Source organism: Falco peregrinus, chromosome 9 (genome assembly GCF_023634155.1).
Source record: "Falco peregrinus isolate bFalPer1 chromosome 9, bFalPer1.pri, whole genome shotgun sequence".
NCBI lineage: Eukaryota > Metazoa > Chordata > Aves > Falconiformes > Falconidae > Falco > Falco peregrinus.
The window spans coordinates 5,796,052-5,820,696 of NC_073729.1; the positions used below are offsets into that span (position 1 = coordinate 5,796,052).

General features: G+C 42.0%; 1 protein-coding gene across 3 annotated transcripts; it reads right to left on the reverse strand.

Moving 5' to 3' along the window:
• Positions 1-24,336, reverse strand: GTF2H1 (general transcription factor IIH subunit 1). Of its 3 annotated transcripts, none has more exons than XM_055814323.1 (15): positions 24,187-24,336; positions 20,357-20,525; positions 18,366-18,558; positions 15,685-15,847; positions 13,914-14,007; positions 13,059-13,208; positions 11,529-11,608; positions 10,599-10,729; positions 9,341-9,428; positions 7,936-8,024; positions 7,003-7,120; positions 6,035-6,125; positions 4,443-4,558; positions 3,435-3,527; positions 1-2,761 (listed from the first exon to the last, which is right to left on the reverse strand). In XM_055814323.1, the coding sequence occupies exons 2-15, from the start codon at positions 20,508-20,510 to the stop codon at positions 2,675-2,677; spliced, it is 1,647 nt and encodes a 548-aa protein (XP_055670298.1). In that variant the 5' UTR covers positions 20,511-20,525; positions 24,187-24,336; the 3' UTR covers positions 1-2,674. The 3 variants fall into 3 exon arrangements, with proteins under 3 accessions (XP_055670298.1, XP_005236350.2, XP_055670299.1); XM_005236293.4 differs by lacking the exon at positions 24,187-24,336 and adding an exon at positions 23,504-23,719; XM_055814324.1 differs by lacking the exons at positions 7,936-8,024; positions 9,341-9,428; positions 24,187-24,336 and adding an exon at positions 23,504-23,727.
• Positions 24,337-24,645: the final 309 nt, after the last annotated feature.

A 24,645-nucleotide genomic window follows, 5' to 3' on the forward strand; every position in this document is an offset into this window, starting at 1 on the left:
TTTAGAATTCAGTAGGGTTTATTCTACAAATCTTAGATCAATGCCAATGATACAAGTTTTATGAATTCTCATTAAAAATACAAGTCAGTATAAAGATTCCAATAGTAATATAATGCATGATGATTCTGTTTCAAAACTTAAGGAATGAATCTGGGTTTTGGACCATGCTACAGAAAAGGGGAACACAATGTAGAAAGAATATTTAGTTTACCTCCCTTACTCCAGGAGGGGCCTGTGCCTTATTGCCACAATACCTGAAAAAGCAATATGAAGTGCATAGCAGCCTTGCCTGCTCTAGGCAAAACTGGTGAATTTAATATCATAGTCCTCTTCCCGTCCCCAGTCCTATTAATTAAGGTACATTTTGATAGCCTGATATCGCTATAATAACTTAAAGCTATTGCAACACCATCCCCCATAATGACTATAAACAACAGTCCTTTGAACTGTAAAATGCTCTTATAGCGCACTGAAACTTTGCCACCACGCTAGCCGTTTTGCCCAGTCTTTCCAGGAACACTAAAATACTGATTCAAATCAAAGGTGAATTAGTTCCCCATTTGAAACTCTCATGTCTATGATTTTTTTTTTTTTTAATGAAGTCTCAGTGCAGCCTAATACTTAAATATGTTGTTCATAGCATCAGGCACAGTTAAGAGTATAAATCAGACATTTTCTTGAACCCAGCCCTCTGATATGATGAAAGGTGTTACAGCTTTCACTAAACAGTTGAAATTTGGCCACAAAATTGCTAGATCAAATGCTTTGGAGTGGGGGAAGACCAAAACTACCCTTTCTTTCAGGGAGCTGCCTGCGCTTACAAGAGGATTAGGCTTAATAAAGCCATACCCTACGCCTACATTTTAGGAAAAGTTTATCACAAGAGGTAACTCTTGACAAGATGTGCACCTCATCCCCCAAATGCTGTATGTACGGCTGTTGATTCCTAATGACATTTTCACCCTGCCAAAAATAACGGGTGTCTCTCTTACTGAGCCCAGTCATTTCTTGTAGCAGAACCACATTAACATCACGGAGCAGGTATCATGCATCTATCTGCGAAAGCAGACAGGGAAACTAGACTTAACAATACACATACATTTCCAAACAGAATTTTGGTGCAGACAGTGACATTTTAACTGAAACTCAGCTTTTAACAACATGTTAGCATAATACAAAAATTTAAAAAAAAAAAAAAAAAGGGGGGGGGGGGGGCAGGGAAAGCTGCTGACTTCCATGCACCAGTGAAAGAAATAAACCCTCTTGCATAAATGGAGCAGCAGCACAGAACAAGCACAGACTTGGCTATACAAATACATCTTTTCTTCTGTAGGAATTTGCCAGAATTATCCACCCAACATCACACTGTCATGTCTCAGCACCATGCCACCGGCGGGAAAACCTAGCATCAGGCCATCATGCAGGCAAATGGGAATTTCTTCTGCCGTTCTGAACATGGCTGTGCTTGCTTTGAATACGTATCATCACTCTGATTTGTCTTTGTAGTAAATGCATCTTAAACTCTTAACAGTCACGTTTAGTCAGAAGTAAAAAAAAAGTTCAGCAGCCCATACCAGGCTTCAGTACAGTCAAGATGACTACAAAATACAAGGATGTCATTAAACTGCATATATTATAGAGAACAGGTTTACTTTGCATTTAAGTCACATTTAATACAAGTTGGTCTGAAACTGTGAACGGATTCTATTTGGAACAAAGTATGGCACAGATTCCCAATATCTATGGACACTGTCAATAATACGTTTTTCTCTTTGCAATGATTATCAATTCGCCAAAAATAGTGTAACAGTCCAAAGGGAAGAGTGAAGGAAAACAGATTTAGGAGAAGAAATAAAAAGTGTCTAAGAATTGAAAATAAATGACTTCTTTTGTAAGAAACTTTATTTAAATTCATTTTTAAAAATGCATTCTCTCCTCAGAACAAATGCCACCGTAAAAAAGAAGATTGCAGTAGCACACACTTGCACTCAAAGGAAAACATGCAAAACTGATGGCTGAAAAAATTCTGCATAAAACTCCAAGACTTCAGCCAAAAGTTTGCCCCCGCGTGCCTTTAGCGGCCCCGGACCAGAAACAGCTTTCAGTGCAATGTCTCTTGCTTCCAATTGGTGGGAAAACATATGGCAGAAGCTTGTCTTCCGACAGTTACACTCTCCCAGATGTTTGAAGCAAAAACAGTCTCGGCTATATTTTAAAATATCACTGTTAAACTGTTGCAGAAAGTACAAACAGAATTCAATAAAACGTCAGAATCCAGTGAAGAAAAACTTTTGAGTTCTACCCTGTGCCATACACTTCTTTAAAAAAAAATTAGACAGAAAAACAGATTTTATTAATACACCCTCTTTAAATTTATTTCTGAAAGCAGCTCTTTATGCAAATCAAAAGCAGTTCCTGAGTAACTGCAGTAAACAGTGTCTTTTAAATATTTTTGCACCTCAGCTCTTCTGTTTTGGTTCTTCCTTGTTTTTCTCCCTAGTTTTCAAGTTTAATTTCAGTTCTTTTTCAGAAATGTGCAAGTTGAATTAGCATCGTTTCCAGAAGTCCACAGCTTGCAGGTCTTCCTGCAACAACTATAAGATCTGCACATACGCTAGGTTGTACTCCTATACCTATTGCAGATTTTGCTCTCAAACCTGTACAGCATGCATTTTCACGTCTTCTTCAGCATACGCCGGGACTGCCATGTATGGAACTTATTGTAGGCCGTCTGCAGCATCTCTTCTATATGACTTACCAACTGCAACATTAAAAGGGAGAAAAAAAAAAAAAAAAAAAAAAAAAAAATCACTTTCCCAGCTACTGGAAAACAGATCCCCTCCCCTCCCTTCAATCTGCTATTCAATTGGATTCTTCCTTTTATTCACTAGGAGTCACCTCACTAAAATCAGAGGCATACCAGATCAAGAAACAAAGAAATAACTTAAGGACCCTGAGGCTCTGCTGCAAAGTGTCTGGAGAGGGAGCAGTTCAGAGGGTTACTAAGCTGAGAAGGTCACAGGGGACGCCACTCGATTGTGCCCTCTGTTCCAGTACTTGGTCTGTGACCACTTCAAGTCTGACATGGTGGGAGGCAGTTTGGAAGTTGTTAAAGTTCCACTTCATGGTGGAAGTGAAAAATGAAACATGACTTCCCTTTTTTGTTGTCTCACTCAGGTAATTTCAAATTACAGTTCTTGACAGTAATTCTGTTACAAACCCTGCCTTGTGAAACAGCGATTCTGGTATTAGCAAGTTACAGAGGGAGAGACGACATGCTTAACTGTGTACCCCGCTCCCCTCTGCCCATTTCCTAGTTAACCAACAAAAAAGCCCTAGGATAAGAATTCACAAAGCTACCATCCTCTGAGAATTACGATTCAAATTATTAGTATTGCACCCACATAATTAAAGAGATTTTTTTTCCCCCTTACATTTGTGCTTAAATACTGTCTCCGAATCTTTTCTTGGAATGGGCAGAGCTTTGTAACCTGAAATCTTTCCAAGTTGCTCCTCATTTTCACAACCTGAGAGAGACAAAAACCAGTATTACAATCACTTGCACCTAAGTTTCACTTCCTTTAATAAATTGTTCTCCAACAAAACACCTTGGAACTAACTCTGGGGACTACTTTAAGTATGTCTAGTTTGAGAAAGGAAAGTTATTAAAGTATCAGTCTCTAATGATTCCTGAGTGCGGTTTACTTTTGAGGGAAGTGCAATATGACCGAACATGCAGTATGCCACTATGATCACTATTCATTTGTCAGTAAATACTATAGATGCAATATTCACAAAAACATCTTTTTTTTTTTTTTTTTTGCTTCAGGCAAGGACTGTACCAAGGACTTTCAGGCCACGTTTTGCAGCAGAAAATCCAACATATCTGACTGTGATTTTTTTTACCTTTGTGATCCATGCGAGAAAGAAAAGCAACAGGAAAAAAAAGTTACAATCATATACCTGGTTGTAGACAGACGCATCTTCTTGAAGAACACTTTGCTCTAAATAACAGTGTACGTTTTGAAGCTACGATTGACTGATTTTTGCAATGGATAGAATAAGGCAAACTGTAACTGTCACTGCAGAGATTATGTCTTGGAGTTGGGGAAAGGGGGCTTTAGTCTGTGTTTTACACTGACAATGAGAAATCTGCAGCTGGAATATAGCTGACCATTCTGATCAAAACTACCTTACAGCGACTGCTCCTGAAGGGGATTAACAAGCAGGGAGGGACAAGGATGATTTAACCAACAGCATGAGCAGAATTGCTGAAAAAGTAGTGTTTTACATTGTTTTGTGACCTTCAGTTCTACAGATGAGTAAGCACTGGACTGATTTAAAGCAGGTGTATTAGTTCTATACTCAAGTTAACGACAAACATTCTAAACCATGATCCAGCCACATCACAACCAGGGCCTCACTAGGCGGCTCCACCTTACCTTCTCTTCTAGGAATGGCGTGTTAACAGGAAAGCAGGACCAGAAGTGTCGTAGCAGTTCCCCTACTGCCACATACAAGTGTTTTAGTTCAGACTGAACGTCATTTGGCACCATCTCTGCAAGAGGAAAAAGCTTTTGTCACATCACTCAAAACTACCGTATGAAAAATGACAACGTAAGGCTGACGAATGTATATTCAGCCAATACACGTTTCTACTAGAATCCCAGAAAGGTCGGCTGGGGGGGTGGAACACGGAGGTGCCTCCCTCCTGAAGGAGGACTGTCAGCAGTATTAGATCAGGTCAGCCGCTACTTACAGCTACATACGTGGAAGCTTCTATATTTTATAGAGAGACTATGCCAGGCAAAGAACGGACACCAACTTAATCCATACTAGAAGCAGCGTATTTGTGGTGTTCTAGCAGTGTGGCAGCACTGCTTCTGGGACCAGCACCTTGTTCTCTCAACAGCACAGCGCTAAATATTGTGTGGTGGATACTGCAAGCTTATCCCTCTCTCTTACGCTGGCAACGAGAATACAGCCACAGCATGCAGAAGGTGAAAAATGCAGGCAGAAACAACGAACTGTATCCCAGATACTCTTAAAGAAGAAAGGGCGTCAAGGTTCAAGAACAGGGAAGGAACGACAATCATAAAATCCAAAGACAAAAAGCGCCAAGAGGTCATTAAGGATGAGAGGAGCACAACAAACTGAATAGTGGGTAGCCACTCTAGGATGAGACTGTTTGAAAAACAAACAAATTAAAAAAAAACCCACCACCCAACCAAAAAACCAAAACAAAACCAACAAGAACAGCAGTGGCCGGGGTGTAGCACTCAGTATGTCAAATGGGATGGGTAGGAAAGCCTCAGTCCTGCCTGCCGACTCCTTTTCTCTCAGTACTACTCAGCTATCTACATTAGTTCATGCTGCTCTTCAGACCACAGAACAAGCCAAACTGTTATAAACCCTGCCTTGTGAGAACAGGGATTCATCTGCTGCGAGACTGAAGAGAAGTGAACTTAAACTGGCAGGAATGTGCCAACAGGAAAGGGGTGGTTGAACGGAGGTGTGAGAAGGAAGGGTAGTCTGTTTTGCCCTTGCAGTCTACCAGAAAGCTGTCCTTTTCCACAGCGGCAAGCTGTGGATCTTAAAGGCAGGCTGCAGAAAACCTAGTTCCAGACAATTATCTAGACCTCATCTCCTTAAAGCTTTCCCAGAGTACGCCTTTATTTTCTGAAATCCAGAAGGAAAAAAAAAAAAACCCAAACCACCCCAATCAGAAAAATGCTGAACAAGCAAAACCCATGATCTGTAACAGGACTTGGTATCAAGCACATCCTTCATCACTTGCTCTGCAAAACTTTTCTCATTCATTTGCCTCAGCACTGGTGCAGCCAGTGCCACCCTCACGGTGTGGCTGGGTCGCTCTTTTTTTGCTGCTGTAACTCAGTATTACTCCAGCTACATGTTTCCATAAATTTCCTTCATCATTGAAACATATTCTAAGAGACAGATGAAAGAGCAAGCCAGGTACTGCTGTATAATGCAGTAAGATACAACTGAAGTATTATATATCCTAAATCCTTACGGTTTATGGCTTGCTGTGTTCCACCCTGCATAAGTGCTCCTCCAGGTGACAGGACTGCAATAGTGCTAGTAGCATCACCACTTGAAAGAACCTGAAGGGAGAGAGGGAGCAAATATCTCAGATCACTTCTTCCAACAAAATCTTTTTAACCTAAGTTGTATTTGAACTCCAATGGCAAAGACACAGTTGAGCAGATACAAGGGAAGTTCTGATGAAGACTCTGCTCCTCTCCAGAATTAGATACAGTGCCTTTAAGTGCTATAGCTTACGTTTTCACTGAAAGCTTTCCAATTAATTACGGCCAAACAAACTTCTTCTTTACCTGGTACAGGAACTGGCTGTGCAGCTACTTTAAAGTGAGACAGAGAACTACTGTACAGAAATGTGGCACATTCACAGTTGTGGCTGCTTTATACTTAGGGCCAAATCTAGGTTTACTAACAGAGGAAGTTCAGATACTAGCTGGGGAGACTGGCTACACAGCTACGCTGCCCTCCAGTTGCCAAGACAGAGCTTCTGTGCAGCCCACAGTGAGATCTACACCCTGCCTAAGTGTGCTTAGGACCAAAAGACCTGTTCAGTTATAAACCTGCTTACTGGGGCCTCCTCAGATCACTACATCCTGAATTTCAGGGTGCGGCATCAATAATACTGGTCTGTGCTTCAGGTTGCACAGCCATCCTGCTTTACTACTTCATACTTTTACCATTTCCTCAACAGAACATGGTAACAGTAGAATATAACTCTGAGTATCAGCAATGACTCAGTTGACTATTGTTTAGTTTGTAAACACAACAGCTCAAAAGGTATTGCCTGAAGTTGTAAAATAAACTGAATAACAGAAAACTATTGGAGATAATTAAGTTCACTCTCAAAAATTAAAATTCCAGTAGACATGAGACACAAAATTATATAGAGAGCAAGATGCTAACATCAAGAAGGGAATTTTTTTGAATGTTCTTTCATACCTGAGTTAGTTTGGGTACATATGCTTCCATTTCTTGCTTAATACTATTAAAAGAATTAATTATATCCTGACTGGTTGCATATTGCTGTGATTGAATTGGAGTTGGACCATGATAATACCTGTGAAGTGAGAAAAGAGAAAAGTGTATTAATATGAACAGTTGTTCAGATGTTTCCAATTATAGACGCTTTGCAACTGTTGACACTATCTAAATCTTATTTACTGACGCAGTAAGTGCGCTGCCGCATGGGAAGAGGTTGGATTAGGGATGGTATGGCAGCAAACTAAGAGAAAAGCTTCTATTGTTGAATCTGTGAGCATCATTTTGCTAATGAGAAGCTATCTGTGCCACCTAGTTCTGGGAATATCTCTAGAATGGAAGAATTCACTCCACTTCTGATTGAAACTAAGCTAAATTAAGTTAGGTGCACACTTAGAATCGTTCTCTTCCCTGTGGTCTCACTCCTTTTCTGAAATTACATCTACTTATTTTGAAGTTACAAAAATACTAGACCAGGGAACAGTCCAAACTATCCCGACTGCACTTTTTTTTGCCTGGGAGCGGACTTTCCTCAGAATCATCTATTTCCACATGTAACACATTTTTCCACTGTAAGCTGCAACAAAGTGGTGAACTGTGAATACAGGTCTGTTTGACTTCCACAGAAATGACACGTCAAAGCCCTTCAGCTAGGCTTACCAAAACTTACCTTGCTGAAAAGCAAGATGAAATCAAAATACAAATATAAATGGGAATTATTTGGAAGCTGGTTTATGCAGGAGGTCATGTTAGGTTCCTAAACGTAGCCTAAACACACTTGAGTGTGGCACAGTAGAGACTAAATCATCCAAATCAAAAATTCTGTGCAGGCTGTGATGAGAGACCTGCTGGACTGAACATACTGACATAGCTGCGTGCATTTTGTTAACTTACCTATCGGACTTCTTTAAGTTTAGTGCAATAGTTTTAGTGCTATTATTCTTTGCTAAATCTTCATATTCAATGGACTCCTGCAGTTTCACCTAAAGTAAGTCAAATAATTACAAACATTACTAATGAGGACACAATTCAATGCATCTAGCGCTTTTTTTTCAGTTCACTGAGTGAGCAGAAGGGTTACTAAAACCTTTAGAAAGAGGAAAGTGTGGAACGGTTCACGTCTCCCTCCAGAGGGAGCAGTGCCCAATACTTTTTAAAATGTGCAATTTGGAAGTCTCGGCACTACTGCTTTTTCTGCAGATTCTGGCCAAAACTTGCAGTCTCTGCCACATCCAAAAAGTGTTCTGCTATACATAGATCATTCTTTGTACTCTCTATTTATGTCCATCCATATCCAGACTGGCAGAAAACAGATTTCATAGCTGGCGTACTGGAGCGTAAGACCAAAACCACAGTAATTACCCAAGCTATCTGATGACAGCAGAGCTAGAGCATCAGCGGTGAGAGGTTACAGCACAGTGATACCAGACTTTGTACAATGAGAAAACTACTTCTGAAGTCTCCTACTCTCATGCTATTCTCTCCCTTCTCTCTTCATCGCATTTATTCTAGACCTGGTATATAATTTTCTCCACAGTAGAAATTGCAGCTTTTCAGGAAAGTCAAAGCTGTTGACTACCTCCACATTAAACAACATGTGTATTCTACAACCTTTTCTCGCAATATATGCAGGTTTCGAGTCCCCTTAGCATTTTCTATTTAGGCTGGCAACTCTTGCAAGAGTATTCAATTCAGCTGCAGTTTTGTAGCAGTATCTCTTCCACTTTGTGAGCTCTATGGTTAGTCTAGAACAGGCTGCTGCCCTGTATTTCAGAGCACCAGGCAGCACTATGCTTTCAGCTTAACCCCACTTCAGCTTCTGACCTCAAGATGAAGGATGCCAGGTGCCAGTTTGTCATCTCCTCTACAGACAATACACTTGATAGGTCAATACTGGTGCTTGAACACCAATATCCCTTTCAGATGGATGTTCTCTACAAGTTTTCAGGCATTTGGAGGAAAAAGAAGGGGGGGGCAGGCAGGGGGCAAAAAATAAAACTAGACTGAAAGGAAAGAAGCAGATTTCTGGGTCCAATCAGAAGCATGTTGGAAATTTTTATTTTCACTGAGCACTACTGAAGAGATAAACAGAGCAGTTCATCAATGTGTAATTTATTTGTGGTTAATAAAGAGGTACAAAGCCTCTGACAGGCCCTCAGCTTTGCTCAGAAGTATATAGAATGAGAACCTAAGTATCACTTCAGATGCATCATAAAACAAGTAAGGAACTTTCAGCAATCTTTTGAGAGACAGAGCTTCCAGTTCCATTCAATTAGAATTGCATCAGCTAACTTTATACCTTTTTCAGTGGTGGCTGAAAGAAATCTGAATCCCTGGAGTTTCCATCCGTACTGCTGGTCTCACTGTAATGGTCATTTTGTGCTTCTCTTAAAATAGAGAAACAGCATTAAGAAGAATTCACCTCACAGGAAACATAAGATACAAGCTAGAGACAAAGTAAATACATCCGTTTCAAAAACTTTATATGCACGTTCACATACTGTACGTCAACTTTTTTCCCCTCACATCTTCATTTCTAGCAGTTGACCTAGATAGAAGGAACCAACTCCTCAAATAACTGTGTTTGTCAAGGAGGAAATTCGACAGCAGGGGAGGGTGCTTCCCCCTCTCTTCAGAAAGATCAGCTTGCCAACGACTCCAGTGGGACACAGCGAAATCATGACTACATTAGAAACACTTTGCATACACGCTTACGCCAATCAGGTGTTAGCAAAACGACGGGAGCCCTGAGATACTACTGTTTCAGAATGAGAGCTATTGTTTGGTCTCTTTCTGTACTGAGAAACAGAAACACACATTACCCAGCAGAGATTGTTTAAGGTCCAGTGTTCGATTTGTGCAAGACTGAAGAACATCACGAGGGAGCGCAGCTACGCAGAAGAAAGTATTTAACTCAGATCTCTCACGCTTAAGGCCTGTAGGATTTGGGTAGAGTAGCAATCCTTTGGTGGTTCTCTAGAAACCAGTCGTAAAGCAGACTTCACATCAAACCCATTTCATATTTCTTTTAAGAAGTTTCATTTGTAAAGTTCACTGTAAATATATGGGACGGCCCGATACATTTTATTTTTGGATCAGGGGCAGGGTACTGCACCAGAGGAATCTTTCATTTGATCCACTTTGCTTCCTCATGTACCTAAGCATGCACCCTACTACAGGAAGCCCCAGCGGACCTGCTCCTGGAAGGCAGGCAACACGAACTGCCTGCACCACACCTCACCTCCACACGGCCAACAGAACACTGCTGCTGCAGCCTTCACCAGGGCCGGAGAGCTAAGGCAGAAACAGCCTTGCCTTTACCTGCTTTGTATGATCACTCAGCTAAAAATAGCATTTTTCATCTCAGGCAGCTCTGAAGAACTTTCATAAAGTAAAATGGAACCTAAAGGTATTTTCCTTTCCAGAACAAAATATTTCATTCATAAAAAATTTAAAAAAAAAAAAAAAAAGTTGAATGAGTAATTGAAGATGTATTTTTATTTTGGAAATTCCTTAAATTTGTTACAAAAAAGCTTTTGCACAACACTGAAACTTACTGTTTCCTGAGGCCAGCTGCAAGGACCATGGCACTGTGATGATTAAAGCGTTTTATAATGGCAGCGTTGCTACTTTCTCTGGCAGATTTTGAGGTGTTTGATGTAGAGGCCACAGAAGCAACACCATAGCCCTACGAAGAAAACAACATTAGCTACCTCCTGCCCAAAACCAGAAGGACAATTCCCTGTTTTCCATTGAGTCAGGAAGCCTGCCACCTCCTCTGAACTCTAATGAGAGCTACTGCATCATCACCTGAAGCAGTATTTTCCTACCCTGCCCCACCATTACCTTATGTACTTCAAAATAATCTCCACAGACTGTTTTATTCTGCTAACCCCTGGCAGTTTAGAGGTGTCTGAGAGAAGAAAAAAAATTTGTAACAGATCACTTACTTTGTAAGACCATGATCTGTTATAAGTAAAAAGAGAACTGGCTTTAAAAAAAATTTAAACAGATGGCCATTGATGGCAAGGAAGAGCCAGCAATTGTTGCACTGACCTCTTTTTAACGTCTGGTGGGACACCAGCAGCCCACAGGCTACATGACACCGGTCAGAAGGATGTGATACCAGTAGGAATTCAAAACACCTCAAGCCTTAATGTCAGCAGTGTCCCCAGTTACCAGGTCACTGAAGGCAACTCACTTGACCCCACATGCAGTTTCACGCTTGCAACTGCAAACCTCAAAAGCAAACCAGTGCATGCCTCAGATGTACCTATCCTGAACTCCTAGTCCACTTTCAGACTCTTGGCTTCATATTTCACTCACAAAAAAAACCCCAAAAAACAAACAACCCCAAAAGTTTAAGTTAAATCAACAGCAGGAAAGTGCATCTTTTTGTAGTTATTTTAACAGAAGGATCCACTTTCTCCTTACACAAAACTAAGCTCAGGGTGGGTGTTTGTTTTTTCTTTTTGCCAACTACTTACTTCATCTAATGTCTTATCTTCCAAAGCTGTTAAATCTATCAGGGGGTTTTTTACTCCTTGAGACACCATTGTTTTCAGCCCTGTATGGAACAGAAAAACACAAGAAAAACTGTATCTAAACAAATAGAAATAACTGTGGAATAAATAGATTTAAGCTTTAAAAGGAGCAGACAAAGGTTCTGCAGATGCCCAAGTACCACCGTGACTAAAACTTTCAACCCTTTTCAAATTACCATTTAAAATAAGCAATAAACTTGGAAAGTTATTGTAAAAGATCACTCTATGTGGATAACTGGCTAGCTGAAAAGGGTCACATAGACATAGTCCAGCTGGCTGAACAAAAATGCACATCGCTCTCAGCTTATCTGAAGTAAAGCAAAATACACTGTCTTTGGCTGTCCTTGTTACACAATAACAGGAAGATTTTGGTGGGAAAAGAATGTTGCAGGTGGGAACAGATAACTACAGGAGAGAAACAAGGGGCAGGCTTGGTATTTAGGCAACTAACCAATAATGAGCTTAACTTTTGTAATATGTATGAGCTAATTATAAGAAGGCATAAAAGGTGACTGTAAGAGACAATAAACGAAGTCTGCTGATCACTCATATTGAGTGACTGTGTCTTCCCTCCGTCGCAACAACTCTACTCATTAGTGCAGTCTTCATCAGCTTCTACACGTCACTGAATATTGTTTGGTAAAAAAGAAATGAAAATTTAAGATGCAGTTACATTAGCAGTATTAGTGGGAGCCGGGAAGCCGTAATTGTGCGCTGCTTTTAATTTTGGCGCTGTTTTTCTGCCCTGTCTTGAGTCGAATGGCAATTTATCTGATGATAGCTTGTGAAGTGTTGTGGATTCCTAATAGAATGCTTTCATTAGAATACATATTAAAGAATAGTGTTAAGTGATCTCAGCCCTCCACACTTCTGTATCATCACAAACCTATCTCAAAAGTTCAATAAAAACTCAAGTTAGGTAGTATTTAAGATTTCACATTAAACATGTTGACAGAGAACAGGGATGGCAACTCCTCTGGAAAATCTTAAACAAGATCCATATCAGTCTATTACTGAAAACTGATCCATAACAAAAACTATACCTGTTGTAAATTACGCACTAACCACAACATGAAGCTTCATGTAAACAAAGTTATTCCATAGTAATAATAACATAGCATAATCAATCTAGCATGACAGCATATTATGGAATTTATCACAGATTTGTTATTGCATGGGTTGCAATAAAGCTTATTCCTAGTGCTACCACCTCCCAAAGGCTAATTTATTTCAAGAAACGCACTCACTATGAACCATGCCAAGAACAGTAAAGCTATAGCTAATTTTCAATGACAAAGTGTAGCTTTCACTTTACAGTTTGACAAACAAGATGCTGAGTAAACAAACATAAGCAACTTCAGCTCTGACTTCAGCTTTGCTAGGTTTACTACATATACATCTTGAGTGTTGTGCTCTATGATGTAACTAAGACCGTAGCATGGCCTAGTGCAGAAACAAAATCAAAAAGCTTACCTTTTTCATCCAGTTTGGCACATTCCGCAAAGAGGTCTTTTGAGCCTGTATTGAGCCTGTCCCGATGGAAATAATGAGACTGAAAAAATCGTGTCCAGAATTCCTTCTCTGTCATGTTATGTGGAACATTTTCTGCATATTTCATTTTTACTGTGAAGAGAAAACATAATGATTACAAACTGTTCCTCAAATCTTAACATGGTATTTTACGTTAAAATGTCCTTGCTTGCTGCCTTGCTTTCTAACGCCGCCTTCATTCATGTTGACGTAAAGGAATGCAGTAGCTAAGCAAGAGCAAACAGGTACTCCTTTATGCCCTGCAATGCTAGCCACTGCTTTGAAAAGAAATGCATGTAACAGTGGTCTGAATACTCTAATTTGAATTGCACACACACACACACAAGAAGTCTGATTTGCCAGAGTTCTTGTTATTCTCAGAATGAATCTAGTCTTCTTAACTAGGGGCCAAAATTAACTAGTGTCAGTGTTCAATACAGTGCAGAGGCATGACGAAAATCAGATTCTTTTCCTCTCAAAGGTGATTTCATGAAAAGTAACAATTAATCAAAATGCTGAGTAGTATCTATCAAGTATCTACACACAAATATATTAAAAAAAAAAAGGGGGGGGGGGGGGGCTGTCAATGTAACAAGTTACAACGTTTTCATTTCAAAAGTCTGTTTTAACACATGCTTCTTCCCATCCCTCAAATGAGGCCAGGAAAGAAATCCAGAAGACTGAAGATAGGGTCTTGTATAATTCCAGGCTCAGACTAACATTCTAGTCTTCCCACAGAAAGATAATAAACCCTAAATCTTAAATACATCTATTTGTTATGTAAAGTACTATTCTTACCTGCAGGATATGTTCGGAATATGGATTCAATGATATCTGAAGTCAAATTATACCTCAGACCATTGCAGCCATCTGTTTGAGGCCGTACATCAGCCTAAGAAAAAGCACAGGGGGAGGAAAACCAGTCATGTCTGAATGCCTTCTGTAACTGAAGAAGGAAAAGATCTGGCATCTTGCAATCAAATTCTGCTGCAGAGAAAACAAGCTTCTCGTTCCAATAATCCATGGCATATTTGATCATAAATAGGTATTTTTAGAATGAGAATTGAAAGAGCATGCATTACTTGCTTTATTATACTCGCCACTTCAAGGAAGATACAACAAGTAGACTGTAAGCTTTAGAAGATGGAAAGCAAAGACCACTGTAAGTCAAAAGCTGTGCTTAGTTTAATATATCCTTGTTTCAAAGTAAAAATAGGCATGTTTACTGTATACGCCTAATCTTTTATTGCTTGTTCAACAATTCAGTTAGTGAATAATCAGCGATGACAATGAAATGACAGAAAAGGATTTATGGCTCTTATACCTTATTTCCTTACACAGTAAAAGCATCTCAGTATAACTGGTAAATAACATTGAACTTAAAAATTGAGCGTAAGCGTTAGTCAGAACTTGCAAGTTAAATCTCAGTGATCTCTTTGTGAAGTTCTGGAGCAAGCAAGTGCTCAGTCCAATTCTCAGCAACAGGAAGAAGTGTATGATCGCATATGCGGCATTCTTTTCCTCATCGTCCTATACACCCAAATTCTAGCTTTTGTACCGCCTTCTTCATTCTGAGCAGGGTCGGACAGTTACTTAACTGGGAAGTAGGGCACAAATACCTGAAATTTTCTTCTTCACAAATACAGAGTGCCACAACCAGTTATTTTAAGAAAGCTTCAGTTTTGAAGGTTTAGGGGTTTTTGGTTTGTGGTGGTGGGTTTTTTCAATGTTAAATTGTAAGAATAATGGGAGACAGGGAATCAGAGCAAACAAGGTCATTTGGTAACTGGTTTGGTCTTTCTAGGGGGGGAAAGCAAGTGTTTGTACAGTGGCTAAGTCATAAACCAATTCCCACCTCCTCTTCCCCTCCCAAACTCTTGATGTGTGTACAGTCATTACCAAGGTGGAAATGGGATTCCAGCTAAAGAGTCATAATTGGTATGAATTTTGTTGCAGAAGCAGAAATGTGTCTCTGTGGGAGGAACCTGGATCGTATCTAGATTACTTTTAGACTGCACTCATATGGAAGCATGGTTTCTGCAAATGGTTAACAATTGAAAGCTGGGGAAAGAGAGAGATAAAACAAGCCTTCAGATACACATGTTGTTCTTCAAGTAGCTGAAAGCATGTACTGGTTTTAAAAAATTGCAAGGGAATACAACCTTTTGCATGGAAAGTCTTGCAGCTTCACCTATGCATGTCAATGCTGCAACAGATACCCTTTTTAACTTACTGAGTTAATACACTGTAATCTAGTGACTGTAAGTTTGCCATTATTCCTGTTTTACGGAAAGTAGAGCAGCAGTATAAACATCAGCCTACTGTTAATATGAACTTTGAGCATCTTACATTGACAAAATTTTGAGGTTGCAGATTTGCGTAAAACCTTTGCTTTCTGCTCCTCTGCCCTGCCCCCTGTACACTTGCCATAGTCTAACTAGCACGTGGACAGATGTTAAGCTGAGGAACCAGGAAAGAACAGCATCAAACTATATGGGAATAAAGTACATGAGCAAACTCTCCCCAATTTGTTTGCCTAAAATCCTTTTAAGTTAGAAGCTCAACATACCAGAAATGCTGCAGAGATGCCCACATCCTGCTTACTAGGTGCTGCTGAATTATCCCCTGCATTCAGGCTTAGACGGTTGGCCCAGAATTCTTCAGCGCTGATTACTTGGCTCACAACAAGGTCTTTATAGAGCTGAAACAAAACAGGATCTTCTTGCAGCATTCTGGTAAAAGAATGTATTAAATAGAATTGAAATGCTGCAGAATAAATCACTAGGATTTCCATAAACAACGTGAGATCACAAAAGGAACAGAAACCAACTTTTCTTTCAAAATGCTGTGCATTTCTTAAAAAGATTGTCTAAACAACCAACCTCAATAGCTGTATTTGTCTCAAAAGACTTACAAAATGACTAAACAAAAAGTTTAAGGAATAGCATTAAATGCTAGAAAACAGCAATGCCTAAGAAAAAGCTAATGTGGGATTAACGTCTTGCCCTAAAATAGTCTGTTGTGCTCTCGTGTCTTTGCACATCCAGGACTGGAGTCTCCTGAACTGTAAAAGCACAATGAATTTTCTTGAACTTCCGTAACAAATGTCTCATGGGGCAGGAAGGAGATTTCAGCATTATTCAATTCCTGTTAAAGATCTTAAAATTCAGTAGTTATGGGTCTCTGTTCTAGTGCAGAATAGATTACAAAATAGGCATGGGATAAGATACCTTGAAACACACGTTACCTTGAGCTGTTTGTTCATTTATGTTTCTGCTGGTGACAGTAGGATCTTCATCCCTTAACTATCACATGCAGCACAAGCGCTACAGAAACGTTCAGTGTCACCACTTCCACCAGGGAATAACATTTACAAAAATTATCATCCAAATAGCAACTATCAACCTCACTATCCAACATGCAAAGAATGTATGCACCTGAAACTTCAGTTAATTAATGTTTAAGCAGCTTTCCATATAGCTGTGTACCTAATTTGAAATCCACTAGGCTATTCTCAGGGAAACGCACACACAAGTTCACAATCTGCCAATAACCTCAACAATCTAGCATGTACTTCAGTCTTGGATCATTTGCAAACAAGCAAAACAAAAAAAAAAGAATCTTATAAATACACAGTACACGGTCTAGGGAAGAACACAGATAAACTGCATTCTGGCCTGAATGAAAGTCTGTAGCTGCTCTAAGGATGAAGTAGGATGAAGTGGAAGTGAAAACTTTGTGGTAGGGCAACCCCATTATGTTTTAACCACCAAGTTTTTTCCTGTTTTGCTTCTTGGTACAAATATGGATTAGTGGCAATTCTTACAAACTTGTGCAGCAGAAAGCAGTCTGTCATTTTAATTATTCCATTAAAACCTGCAGGTTTGGTATATACCTGACCCCCACCTCTCAAAAAATGGAGGAAGTGCCACAGGGACTCTGGATGTAGCACCCTTCCAGAACAGGTGGAAACTTTTTTTTTTTTTTTGCCTCATCTGTTGCAAATTAAGCTAATGAAGCCCCATCACTAGACTTGGACTTACAATAATCAAAAGAACACTATGACTGATTCTGGCTTTTCTGTAACTAGAAAAGCTCTTAATGCCACAAGGCATAATACAGTAAAACTCCATTTAAGGATACAAAGACTCAAAGCTAAGACTGCCCACATACTCAGTATTAATACCGTTAGAAATACAGCACACAGCATAAACAAACAAGTATGGTAACAGTGCCAAAGCAGCTTGCACTGCTGTAGACCTTAGTGGTCACTGCAGTACTGGAAGCAGTTAATCCTGGATGTGTCAGAGCTCTAGCACAAGGGCTCTTGCCCTTCTGCTGGGAAATCTCCTTGTGAAGATCCAATCTGCCCAATGAGGCAACGCTCCTATGTTTTGAAAAAAATCTACCTTTAACTTACCTAAGTTCAAAGCTAGAACAGTCTTTGGAAACAGAAGCTAGTAGATACAGGATTCACAGCAGATGCTAGAATGAAGTGAAACTCATCTGGGGGGATGAAGAGAAGGGCGCCCTATGGCTCCAAGGACCGGTTTAACACAGATATTTTAAAGGAATGAAAGCATATCTCAAAATCCCTTTTGGGAAGAGGGCTTAGGTCCTGAACATCTTCTCAAAGCATTTTTTAGAATAAACATCCTGTATTCCAAATAACAAACTATTGCATCTCACTTGAGATGCATGAAAATACCTAGCAATTTAGAAGAGTATATAAAACACCAGGAAAGATTTGAGGGGGAAGAGGTTACACAGGAAGGGAAAAAAAACACCACAACCCACACCCCCCCAAAAAGAAAAAAAAAAAAAAAAATGAATCAAGGAAGGTGAGAACTTCTTGAAAAGAAAAAAAAATATCTTTCAAGCAGCTTCTATAACTGATACATACATACTTAAGAAGACTAAAGAGACAGACTGCCAGTTGGGTGCTTTCATCTCATATCCATGGATAACAAAGACTGGGTGGCAGCTGGGCTGGCTGCCTTTACACCTCAAGAACGTGTCACTCAGAACACAAGTACAGTCTCAACATGTTACAGTTACGTAAGTCTCAAGGAACTGCCTCTAAACTGAAAGTGGAGAGATTTTTACTAGGGAAACACATGTATATCACCAACGATGTTGAAATAACAACTGTTAGCAGAAATACACTACAGTTAGGTAACAATTAAAAAAAGAAAACAAAAACCCCAAGAAACCAACAAAAAAAACCCCTTAAGGCTTCTTTGCCTTTACCTGTTCTTCTCCTCAAGTTCTTTATTAGCTTTCCTTTTGAACTTGGGCAACAGTTGTTGAAGAAGATCCTTTACTGCATCTCGCTCCTTCACTGCTGTGCTTTCATTGGAGAAGTGAAAGTTGGTTGTGTCCCCTGCGTGCAATACTAGCTGAAGCTGAATTTTAGCTTTACCTTCTGGACTGATTTTCTGGCCTAGATTACACAGAGAGTATTAATTAGCAACAGACAGTAAGCTTATACAAGAAACTCTCTACCCTAGAGTATTTGCTTATAAGTGGTTAGCCTCATCATCCCATTTTATCATTATCCTGTGTGTGATTTTCAGCCATGAAAGGGGAACACACTGTCTTCCCCTTAAATTGGTTTGAAGCCTCCACTTTGTTCTCTCTAAAACACAGACACCAGTAGCCTGTTGCTCAGTATCCTTCAGCTACTGCTCAGCAGACCTGATTCATCCTTGCATTCCCCACATCCTCTATTAGAAAACTGCTGCAAATTAGATTGTCATCACCTGGGCACTTTAACCTGGTACCGATCCAGGCTGCTGCCAGAAGGTGACAACCTCAATCCCCCTTTCCACTTCTTCCTGCTGCCTTTCTCGTACAACTGTCAGTGCCCCTGCAGCAAGCTGAACCAAGGAACTGATCCACTGAAAAGGAACCCCCTTCTGTTTTCCAGCCAGACCAGTTCCCACAGAAGAGTGGTAAGAAAGCAGATGCAGGCTGGGGGAACAGCAAAGGTACGCTGGTTTCAGGTGGTGTGGGCAAGCACATTTAGCCACTAGTACTCCTAAAGTCGATCACCAGTGCCTCCAAGGTGCTATTACACCCCATGACTCATAAGAAAAACCTAACTCCTGCTTCTTTTCTTGTAACCAGAGGGAGCAGAAGCTAGAACGAATACGTTTATGGACTGTTCAGCTATACTGACTTCAGTGGAGCAGTGCAAATGGCACTAACCTAGCTTTGAATCTTACCCCTTTCTCCAGTGCAAGTGGGAGACGGGAACCAGATGTCATCACTAAATCATCATCTCCATTGTAAAATTACAAGTACCACCCCCCCACCCCCCATTTTATTTTTTATTTTAGATGACATAAAAGAGCATCTTTCATCGAAGTTACAAAGGCTTGTACGTGTAAATAGTTAAAATATAAGCTCTGCTTAATTGTAAGTAAATAGCTAAATAAAACCTTCATGAAATTGGTAATTATAGGTGAACAGAGCTTTTAAACGCCTTATCACAGCGTATCGGTTCTGATCCATCACACACTTTTGACTATGCTGCAGTACTCATATGTGACTTTAATCAGCAATAATCACAAAACCTTTACCAAGTGACGTATACAACCTTCTTTTTATTCCTTCTTTGGCATTACAGCACATGGAATATGAGCACTAACTAGAGCCAGAAAGACAGCATGCTACAGACATCTACTGTTTAGTTCTGACTTGCGAGTACTCTGCTGTTGCAACAGCAAACACTTATTCAGAATGTTACTAGTTAGGCCAAACTACAGAAGCTAGTGCTTCTGAAGCTATGGTCTGCTGGATGAAAATAAAAAGCGAGGTTCCTTTTATATGAAAATTGAAACAGCTTTAGATGCATAGTTTAATAGATGACATGCCAGGTAGTCTCTGTGTCAGATCCTGAAAATCCTACACTCTTCCTCAGCCGTCCTCCCACAACGGCATGGCATAGATCATTTTTCTGTTCGATTCATTGCAGAAGTTTACGAGAAGTTAATAGTAAATGCAGTCTAACTTAAACATCTGAAGACTACAGAAGTTCTGCAGTGGCATCCTTAATAAACTGGTGACACTTCACTATGGTCCTGATCCTACATAAGATAACCAGCTCAAAGATCCAGACCCCTGCAACCTTCCCAACTTACCTATGAGTGTCTTATGGCAAATAACCTTTGGGTTGTATTTAAATGTTTATCGAAATACGGCTTACTGAAGCTGGAATAGGAAAAGCATTCACTTACATTTTATGTCTGCATACATATGGCTGACTGTGAAACGGTCTTTGCCTTCGGGTGCCCATGCTATCCTTTCAGCCATAAGGTAGAGAGCTCCATCCTGCTTCTTCTGACGTACCTTCTTTACGATCAGTAACACTTCTTCAGATGACGTTGCCATTGTGGTTATAAGGAACTATTAAAAACATGCAGTTGAGCTGATCAGTATAATTATTTTTGCAGTAACTCTTTCACTACTCCTATCTACATCAAAGTATTACAACCCATATTTACTTATTAACGCCCACATTCTTGAAACATTCCAGATAAACGTGGTCCCCTCTGTCAGTGCAATCAGCGAATTTACTTACAGAAAGTACCAAAATAATTCATCTATTTAGACTGCTGATACTGCTTCTGCTCCAGTAAAAGACCCGCAAATCTTACATTTAAACTGATAACCAAACTTTCTTGTTTTAATGTTCCTTTACTGGCTTTTTTTCCAAGTTCAGAAAAATACGGAATCCAAGCAATGACAAATTCCAAATCTCCTCTGGCATTTGGCAGCCATTCTCTCCTTCAGTGCGAATGGCAGATGTTAAGTCATTTCAGAAAAGGGAAGGATACAAGGTATGTGAAAAATCACGGATTTTCAGTTGTTGGTGCTAGATACAGTAGCCCAGTTACACTCCTGTTCTTATTGTGGTGGTTTTCGCCCAAGCCTTGAACAATGTTTTTTACACTCAATTCCAGCTGGCCAGTTTCCTGTCCCTCTCCCGCAAAGTCCAAGGGACTAATGCTATAGTACTTCAATACAATGGCAATCTTGTCAGCAGTCTCACATCAACAAGCCTTTTGATACTTGCTGCATTCTTCTCCCCAGCAGTCACTACCATTCCCCTCTACAGGTTCACCCTACAGCCTTAAATGTCTGAAGAGATTAAGGAAGCTGCAAGTATGACTACGTTCTACCAACAGACTGTTGTCCACCTGTCACGAAATTAAAACTTTGATATATTTGCCATCAATGTGTAGTCTGTCCAATTGCTGTATTTTGTACATCATAAACTTCACTATTGATATGTAGAATAGTATTTTCAAATGCCGATATGCATGTTTCACATGTTTTAGAATAGCTGTAATATTTGCTGGGGCCATAGCAACCTGTATCAGCTGTCACACTAATAGTAGGTATCACAAAATGGTAATTCTAAGCATTTAAATTCACATTCATATTCTTTTCTAAAAAAACCCCCAGCATCAAGATAGGATATTTCACTCTGATAATCTGGACAGTAGCATAGCATTCTCTTCAGCAAAACTCTTACAAGCCCATCTCCAAAATGAGTTAACGAAAATACTAAACGGAAAGACTTAATGGAAAAAGGGCTCTGCACTTAAGCTTTTCATTTCAGTCATCCAAAGCTTGGCCAAAAACTTCAGTGATGCTGAGCTGAACGTGGGGTTTCACATCAGCACCACTGCAGCAGTCACTGGAACACGCTGTGCCACATTGAGAGCAGCCCTGCTAATACTTCTCTCCCAAAGAAAACTGCATGGCATGATTTCAGGACCGTTTCCTAGCATAATCCATTACAGTCTCCCCAGCAGCAGCATTATTCTCTTTCACTGCTATCCGCACTACCATTTTATGCAGTTTCCTGTTGCAGGTCTGTAGTCTCTCATCAGCACCTTATCCTTACCGGAAAAAGGCAGCTGGCCACAGACTCACTAGAAACCTCAACACATGCAAGACTAAGGATTTTGACTTTCCCCCGCCCCCTTCATTACTTTACAGTCCTTTAAGGTCATTATCATCCAATGCAGTAAAGACAAAGCCACAGAATGCAAAGGAATTAAACCTGTACTGAACAGAAAGAAAAAGGCAGGCATCTCCATAGCCAGGCTCATTCTGATGCAAGATGCTTTGCTTTTCTACCACGGTGTTTCACCCACCTACAACCAGTCTTTCAACTATGGAAGAAAATGATCAGCAGCTAGCAACTTCTGCTTTACAACCGCAGCGTTTCTAGCACAGTGCCCTGCAGTGTGCAAACTGTGAATGCACAATTATCCCACAAGTGGCTCATTCTACCTTCTGGGAGGGTGAACACACTAGCTCACTGCTGTTCTTATTTATGTCATTGCTGTGCTTCCTTTTTCATGCAGTGATTTACGGTGGCAGTAGGATGATACAACTCACAGGCACAGCAAGCAATACCCAAAATGGAGAAAACCTCGAGCTGCCTTTTGAACAGTAAATCAGAAAGAATAAAAAAATATTAATTATCAGGATTTAGGAAAGTTACCATCTTCCACTAATGAAAGCAAGATGGCTTCTTGTTACAAGAAGTACAGGACAAATTCTAAAATAGAAATCTCGCCTAGCTGCTAGAAAAGCATGAGGATGGACTCCTACAGACTGCAGAGGGGAAGGCTACGTCCTCGCTATGCACACACAGTATACAAGTAATTTTCTTTTCTTTTTGGAACACTTAAGGCTTACTCTACAGAAAGGTAAGAGCCATCAATGATCTGTGCCTGCCCAAATCTCATAACCTCTATATTTAACAACTGAAGTTTCCAGGAATCGGTACTGCAGATGATGACACGGCTGCTCAAAGGGACAAGAACTGCAACATGCATGCGGCGAAATTCTGTTATTTTACAGCTTTAAACGATAATTTTAATCTGCTGCTAAAAGAAACAGCATCAGAGTTCTTCAGCTGCAGATTTTGGAAGACAGATATTTCTCTGGTTCAAGTATCTTCCAGAACAGGAAGGTCAGGCATGGTTTATTTTAAATTCTTCAGCAGCAGAGCTTTTGAAGTGATGGTTAGTATTTCCGAGAAGCATTTTGATCCATCAGTAGCACTAACGCACAGGGTATGACCTGCCATCAGGCCTGTCTTGAGGATGGGAATTTCAGCTGCAGTTTACAACTGGAAAGGTCTATCAGGAAGCTTCAGTGATGGCATTAAAAAAAAAAAAAAGTCCTGTTCTCTTATCCACCTATAACCCCTCCCAGCTCTGTGGGAGTGAACGCAGCTTCTGGAAATGCCATCAAATTCCAACAGCTATCCTTCCTCCCACACAGCAACTCTTCCTAACCACCTTATAAAACCAAGTGCCTCTCCGCTCCGCACACCGCCTGCCCCGAAGGCTCTCCGTTACCTGCACATCGCTCCAGTCTCTTCCCATGGGGTTGGCCAAGTTCTGAGGAGAAATGCGGGAAACCCTCCCACATGCCACTAGCCCCGGCCGGGTGCGGGGCTGGCAGAGCCGCTGCAGGCCCTGCCGCCAGCCCCCCGCAGCGGGGCAGCCCCCCGAGGGGCAGCGCCAGAGCCGGCAGCGGCGGCGGCACAGCGGGGAGCTGCGACAAGTGCCACCTGCCCGGGCCGCCGCCGAGCTGAGGGGACCCACCGCACGGCCCTCAGCCCGCCGCCAGGCTCGGCCCGGCCCAGCCTTCCCCTGCCCGGCTCCGGGGGCCCCGGCCCGCTACTGCCAGGGCCCCCCTTTGTCTGCGGCCCGACCCCGGCACCCAGCCCTGGGGTGAAGCCCGGCGCCCCCCTCCCCGGGGGGTGCGGACCGGCGGCTGCCGCCGCGCCTCTCGCCACCTCCCCTCCCGGCCCCGCCGCCGTTACACGCCCGCCGGCTGCGAGGGGGCAGGGGCGGGGAGCGGGAGGCCAAAGGCCACGGCGGCAGCGCGCCCCGCTCCCGCTCCCCCGCCGCCCCCGCGGAGGGAATCACTGGGGCGGCGCGGCCGGGAGGCGGATCGGGCCCCGCCGTCGTCCCCCCCGGTACAGGCACAGTCGCCTCCGCCGCCTCCCCGTCCGCCGCGGCGCCGGGCTCCTTACCGTGCGGGCGGCGGCGACGGCTCCAGGCTGCTGCCGGCGGGAGGGGCCCGGGGCGGGAGCGGGCGCTACGGGGGTCGGGCCGCCGCCGGGGCCATGGGGCGGGCAGGGGGCGGGCACGTGACCGGAACAAGCCGCGGGGCGGGCGGGGGAAGAGGACGGGAGGGGGGGACGGCGCCCGCCTCACGTGACAGGGGAACGGGCCGCCGCCGAGCCTCCCCAGCGGTCACGTGGTGCGGGCCGGCTCCCCTCCCGCCCCCTCCCCGCTCACGTGACGGCCCCTCCCCCGTCGCCATGACAGTAGCGGGCGGAGGGGGGAGCAACGGGGCGGTTAAACGGCGCCGCCGCCCTCCACCCCCACCGCCCGCCTATCCCCGCCGCCCCCCGGCCCTCCCGGTCCCCCGCCGTCACCCGGCCCCGCGGGCCCCGTTCGGCGCCCGCCATCGGCCCCAGCAGGCCCGG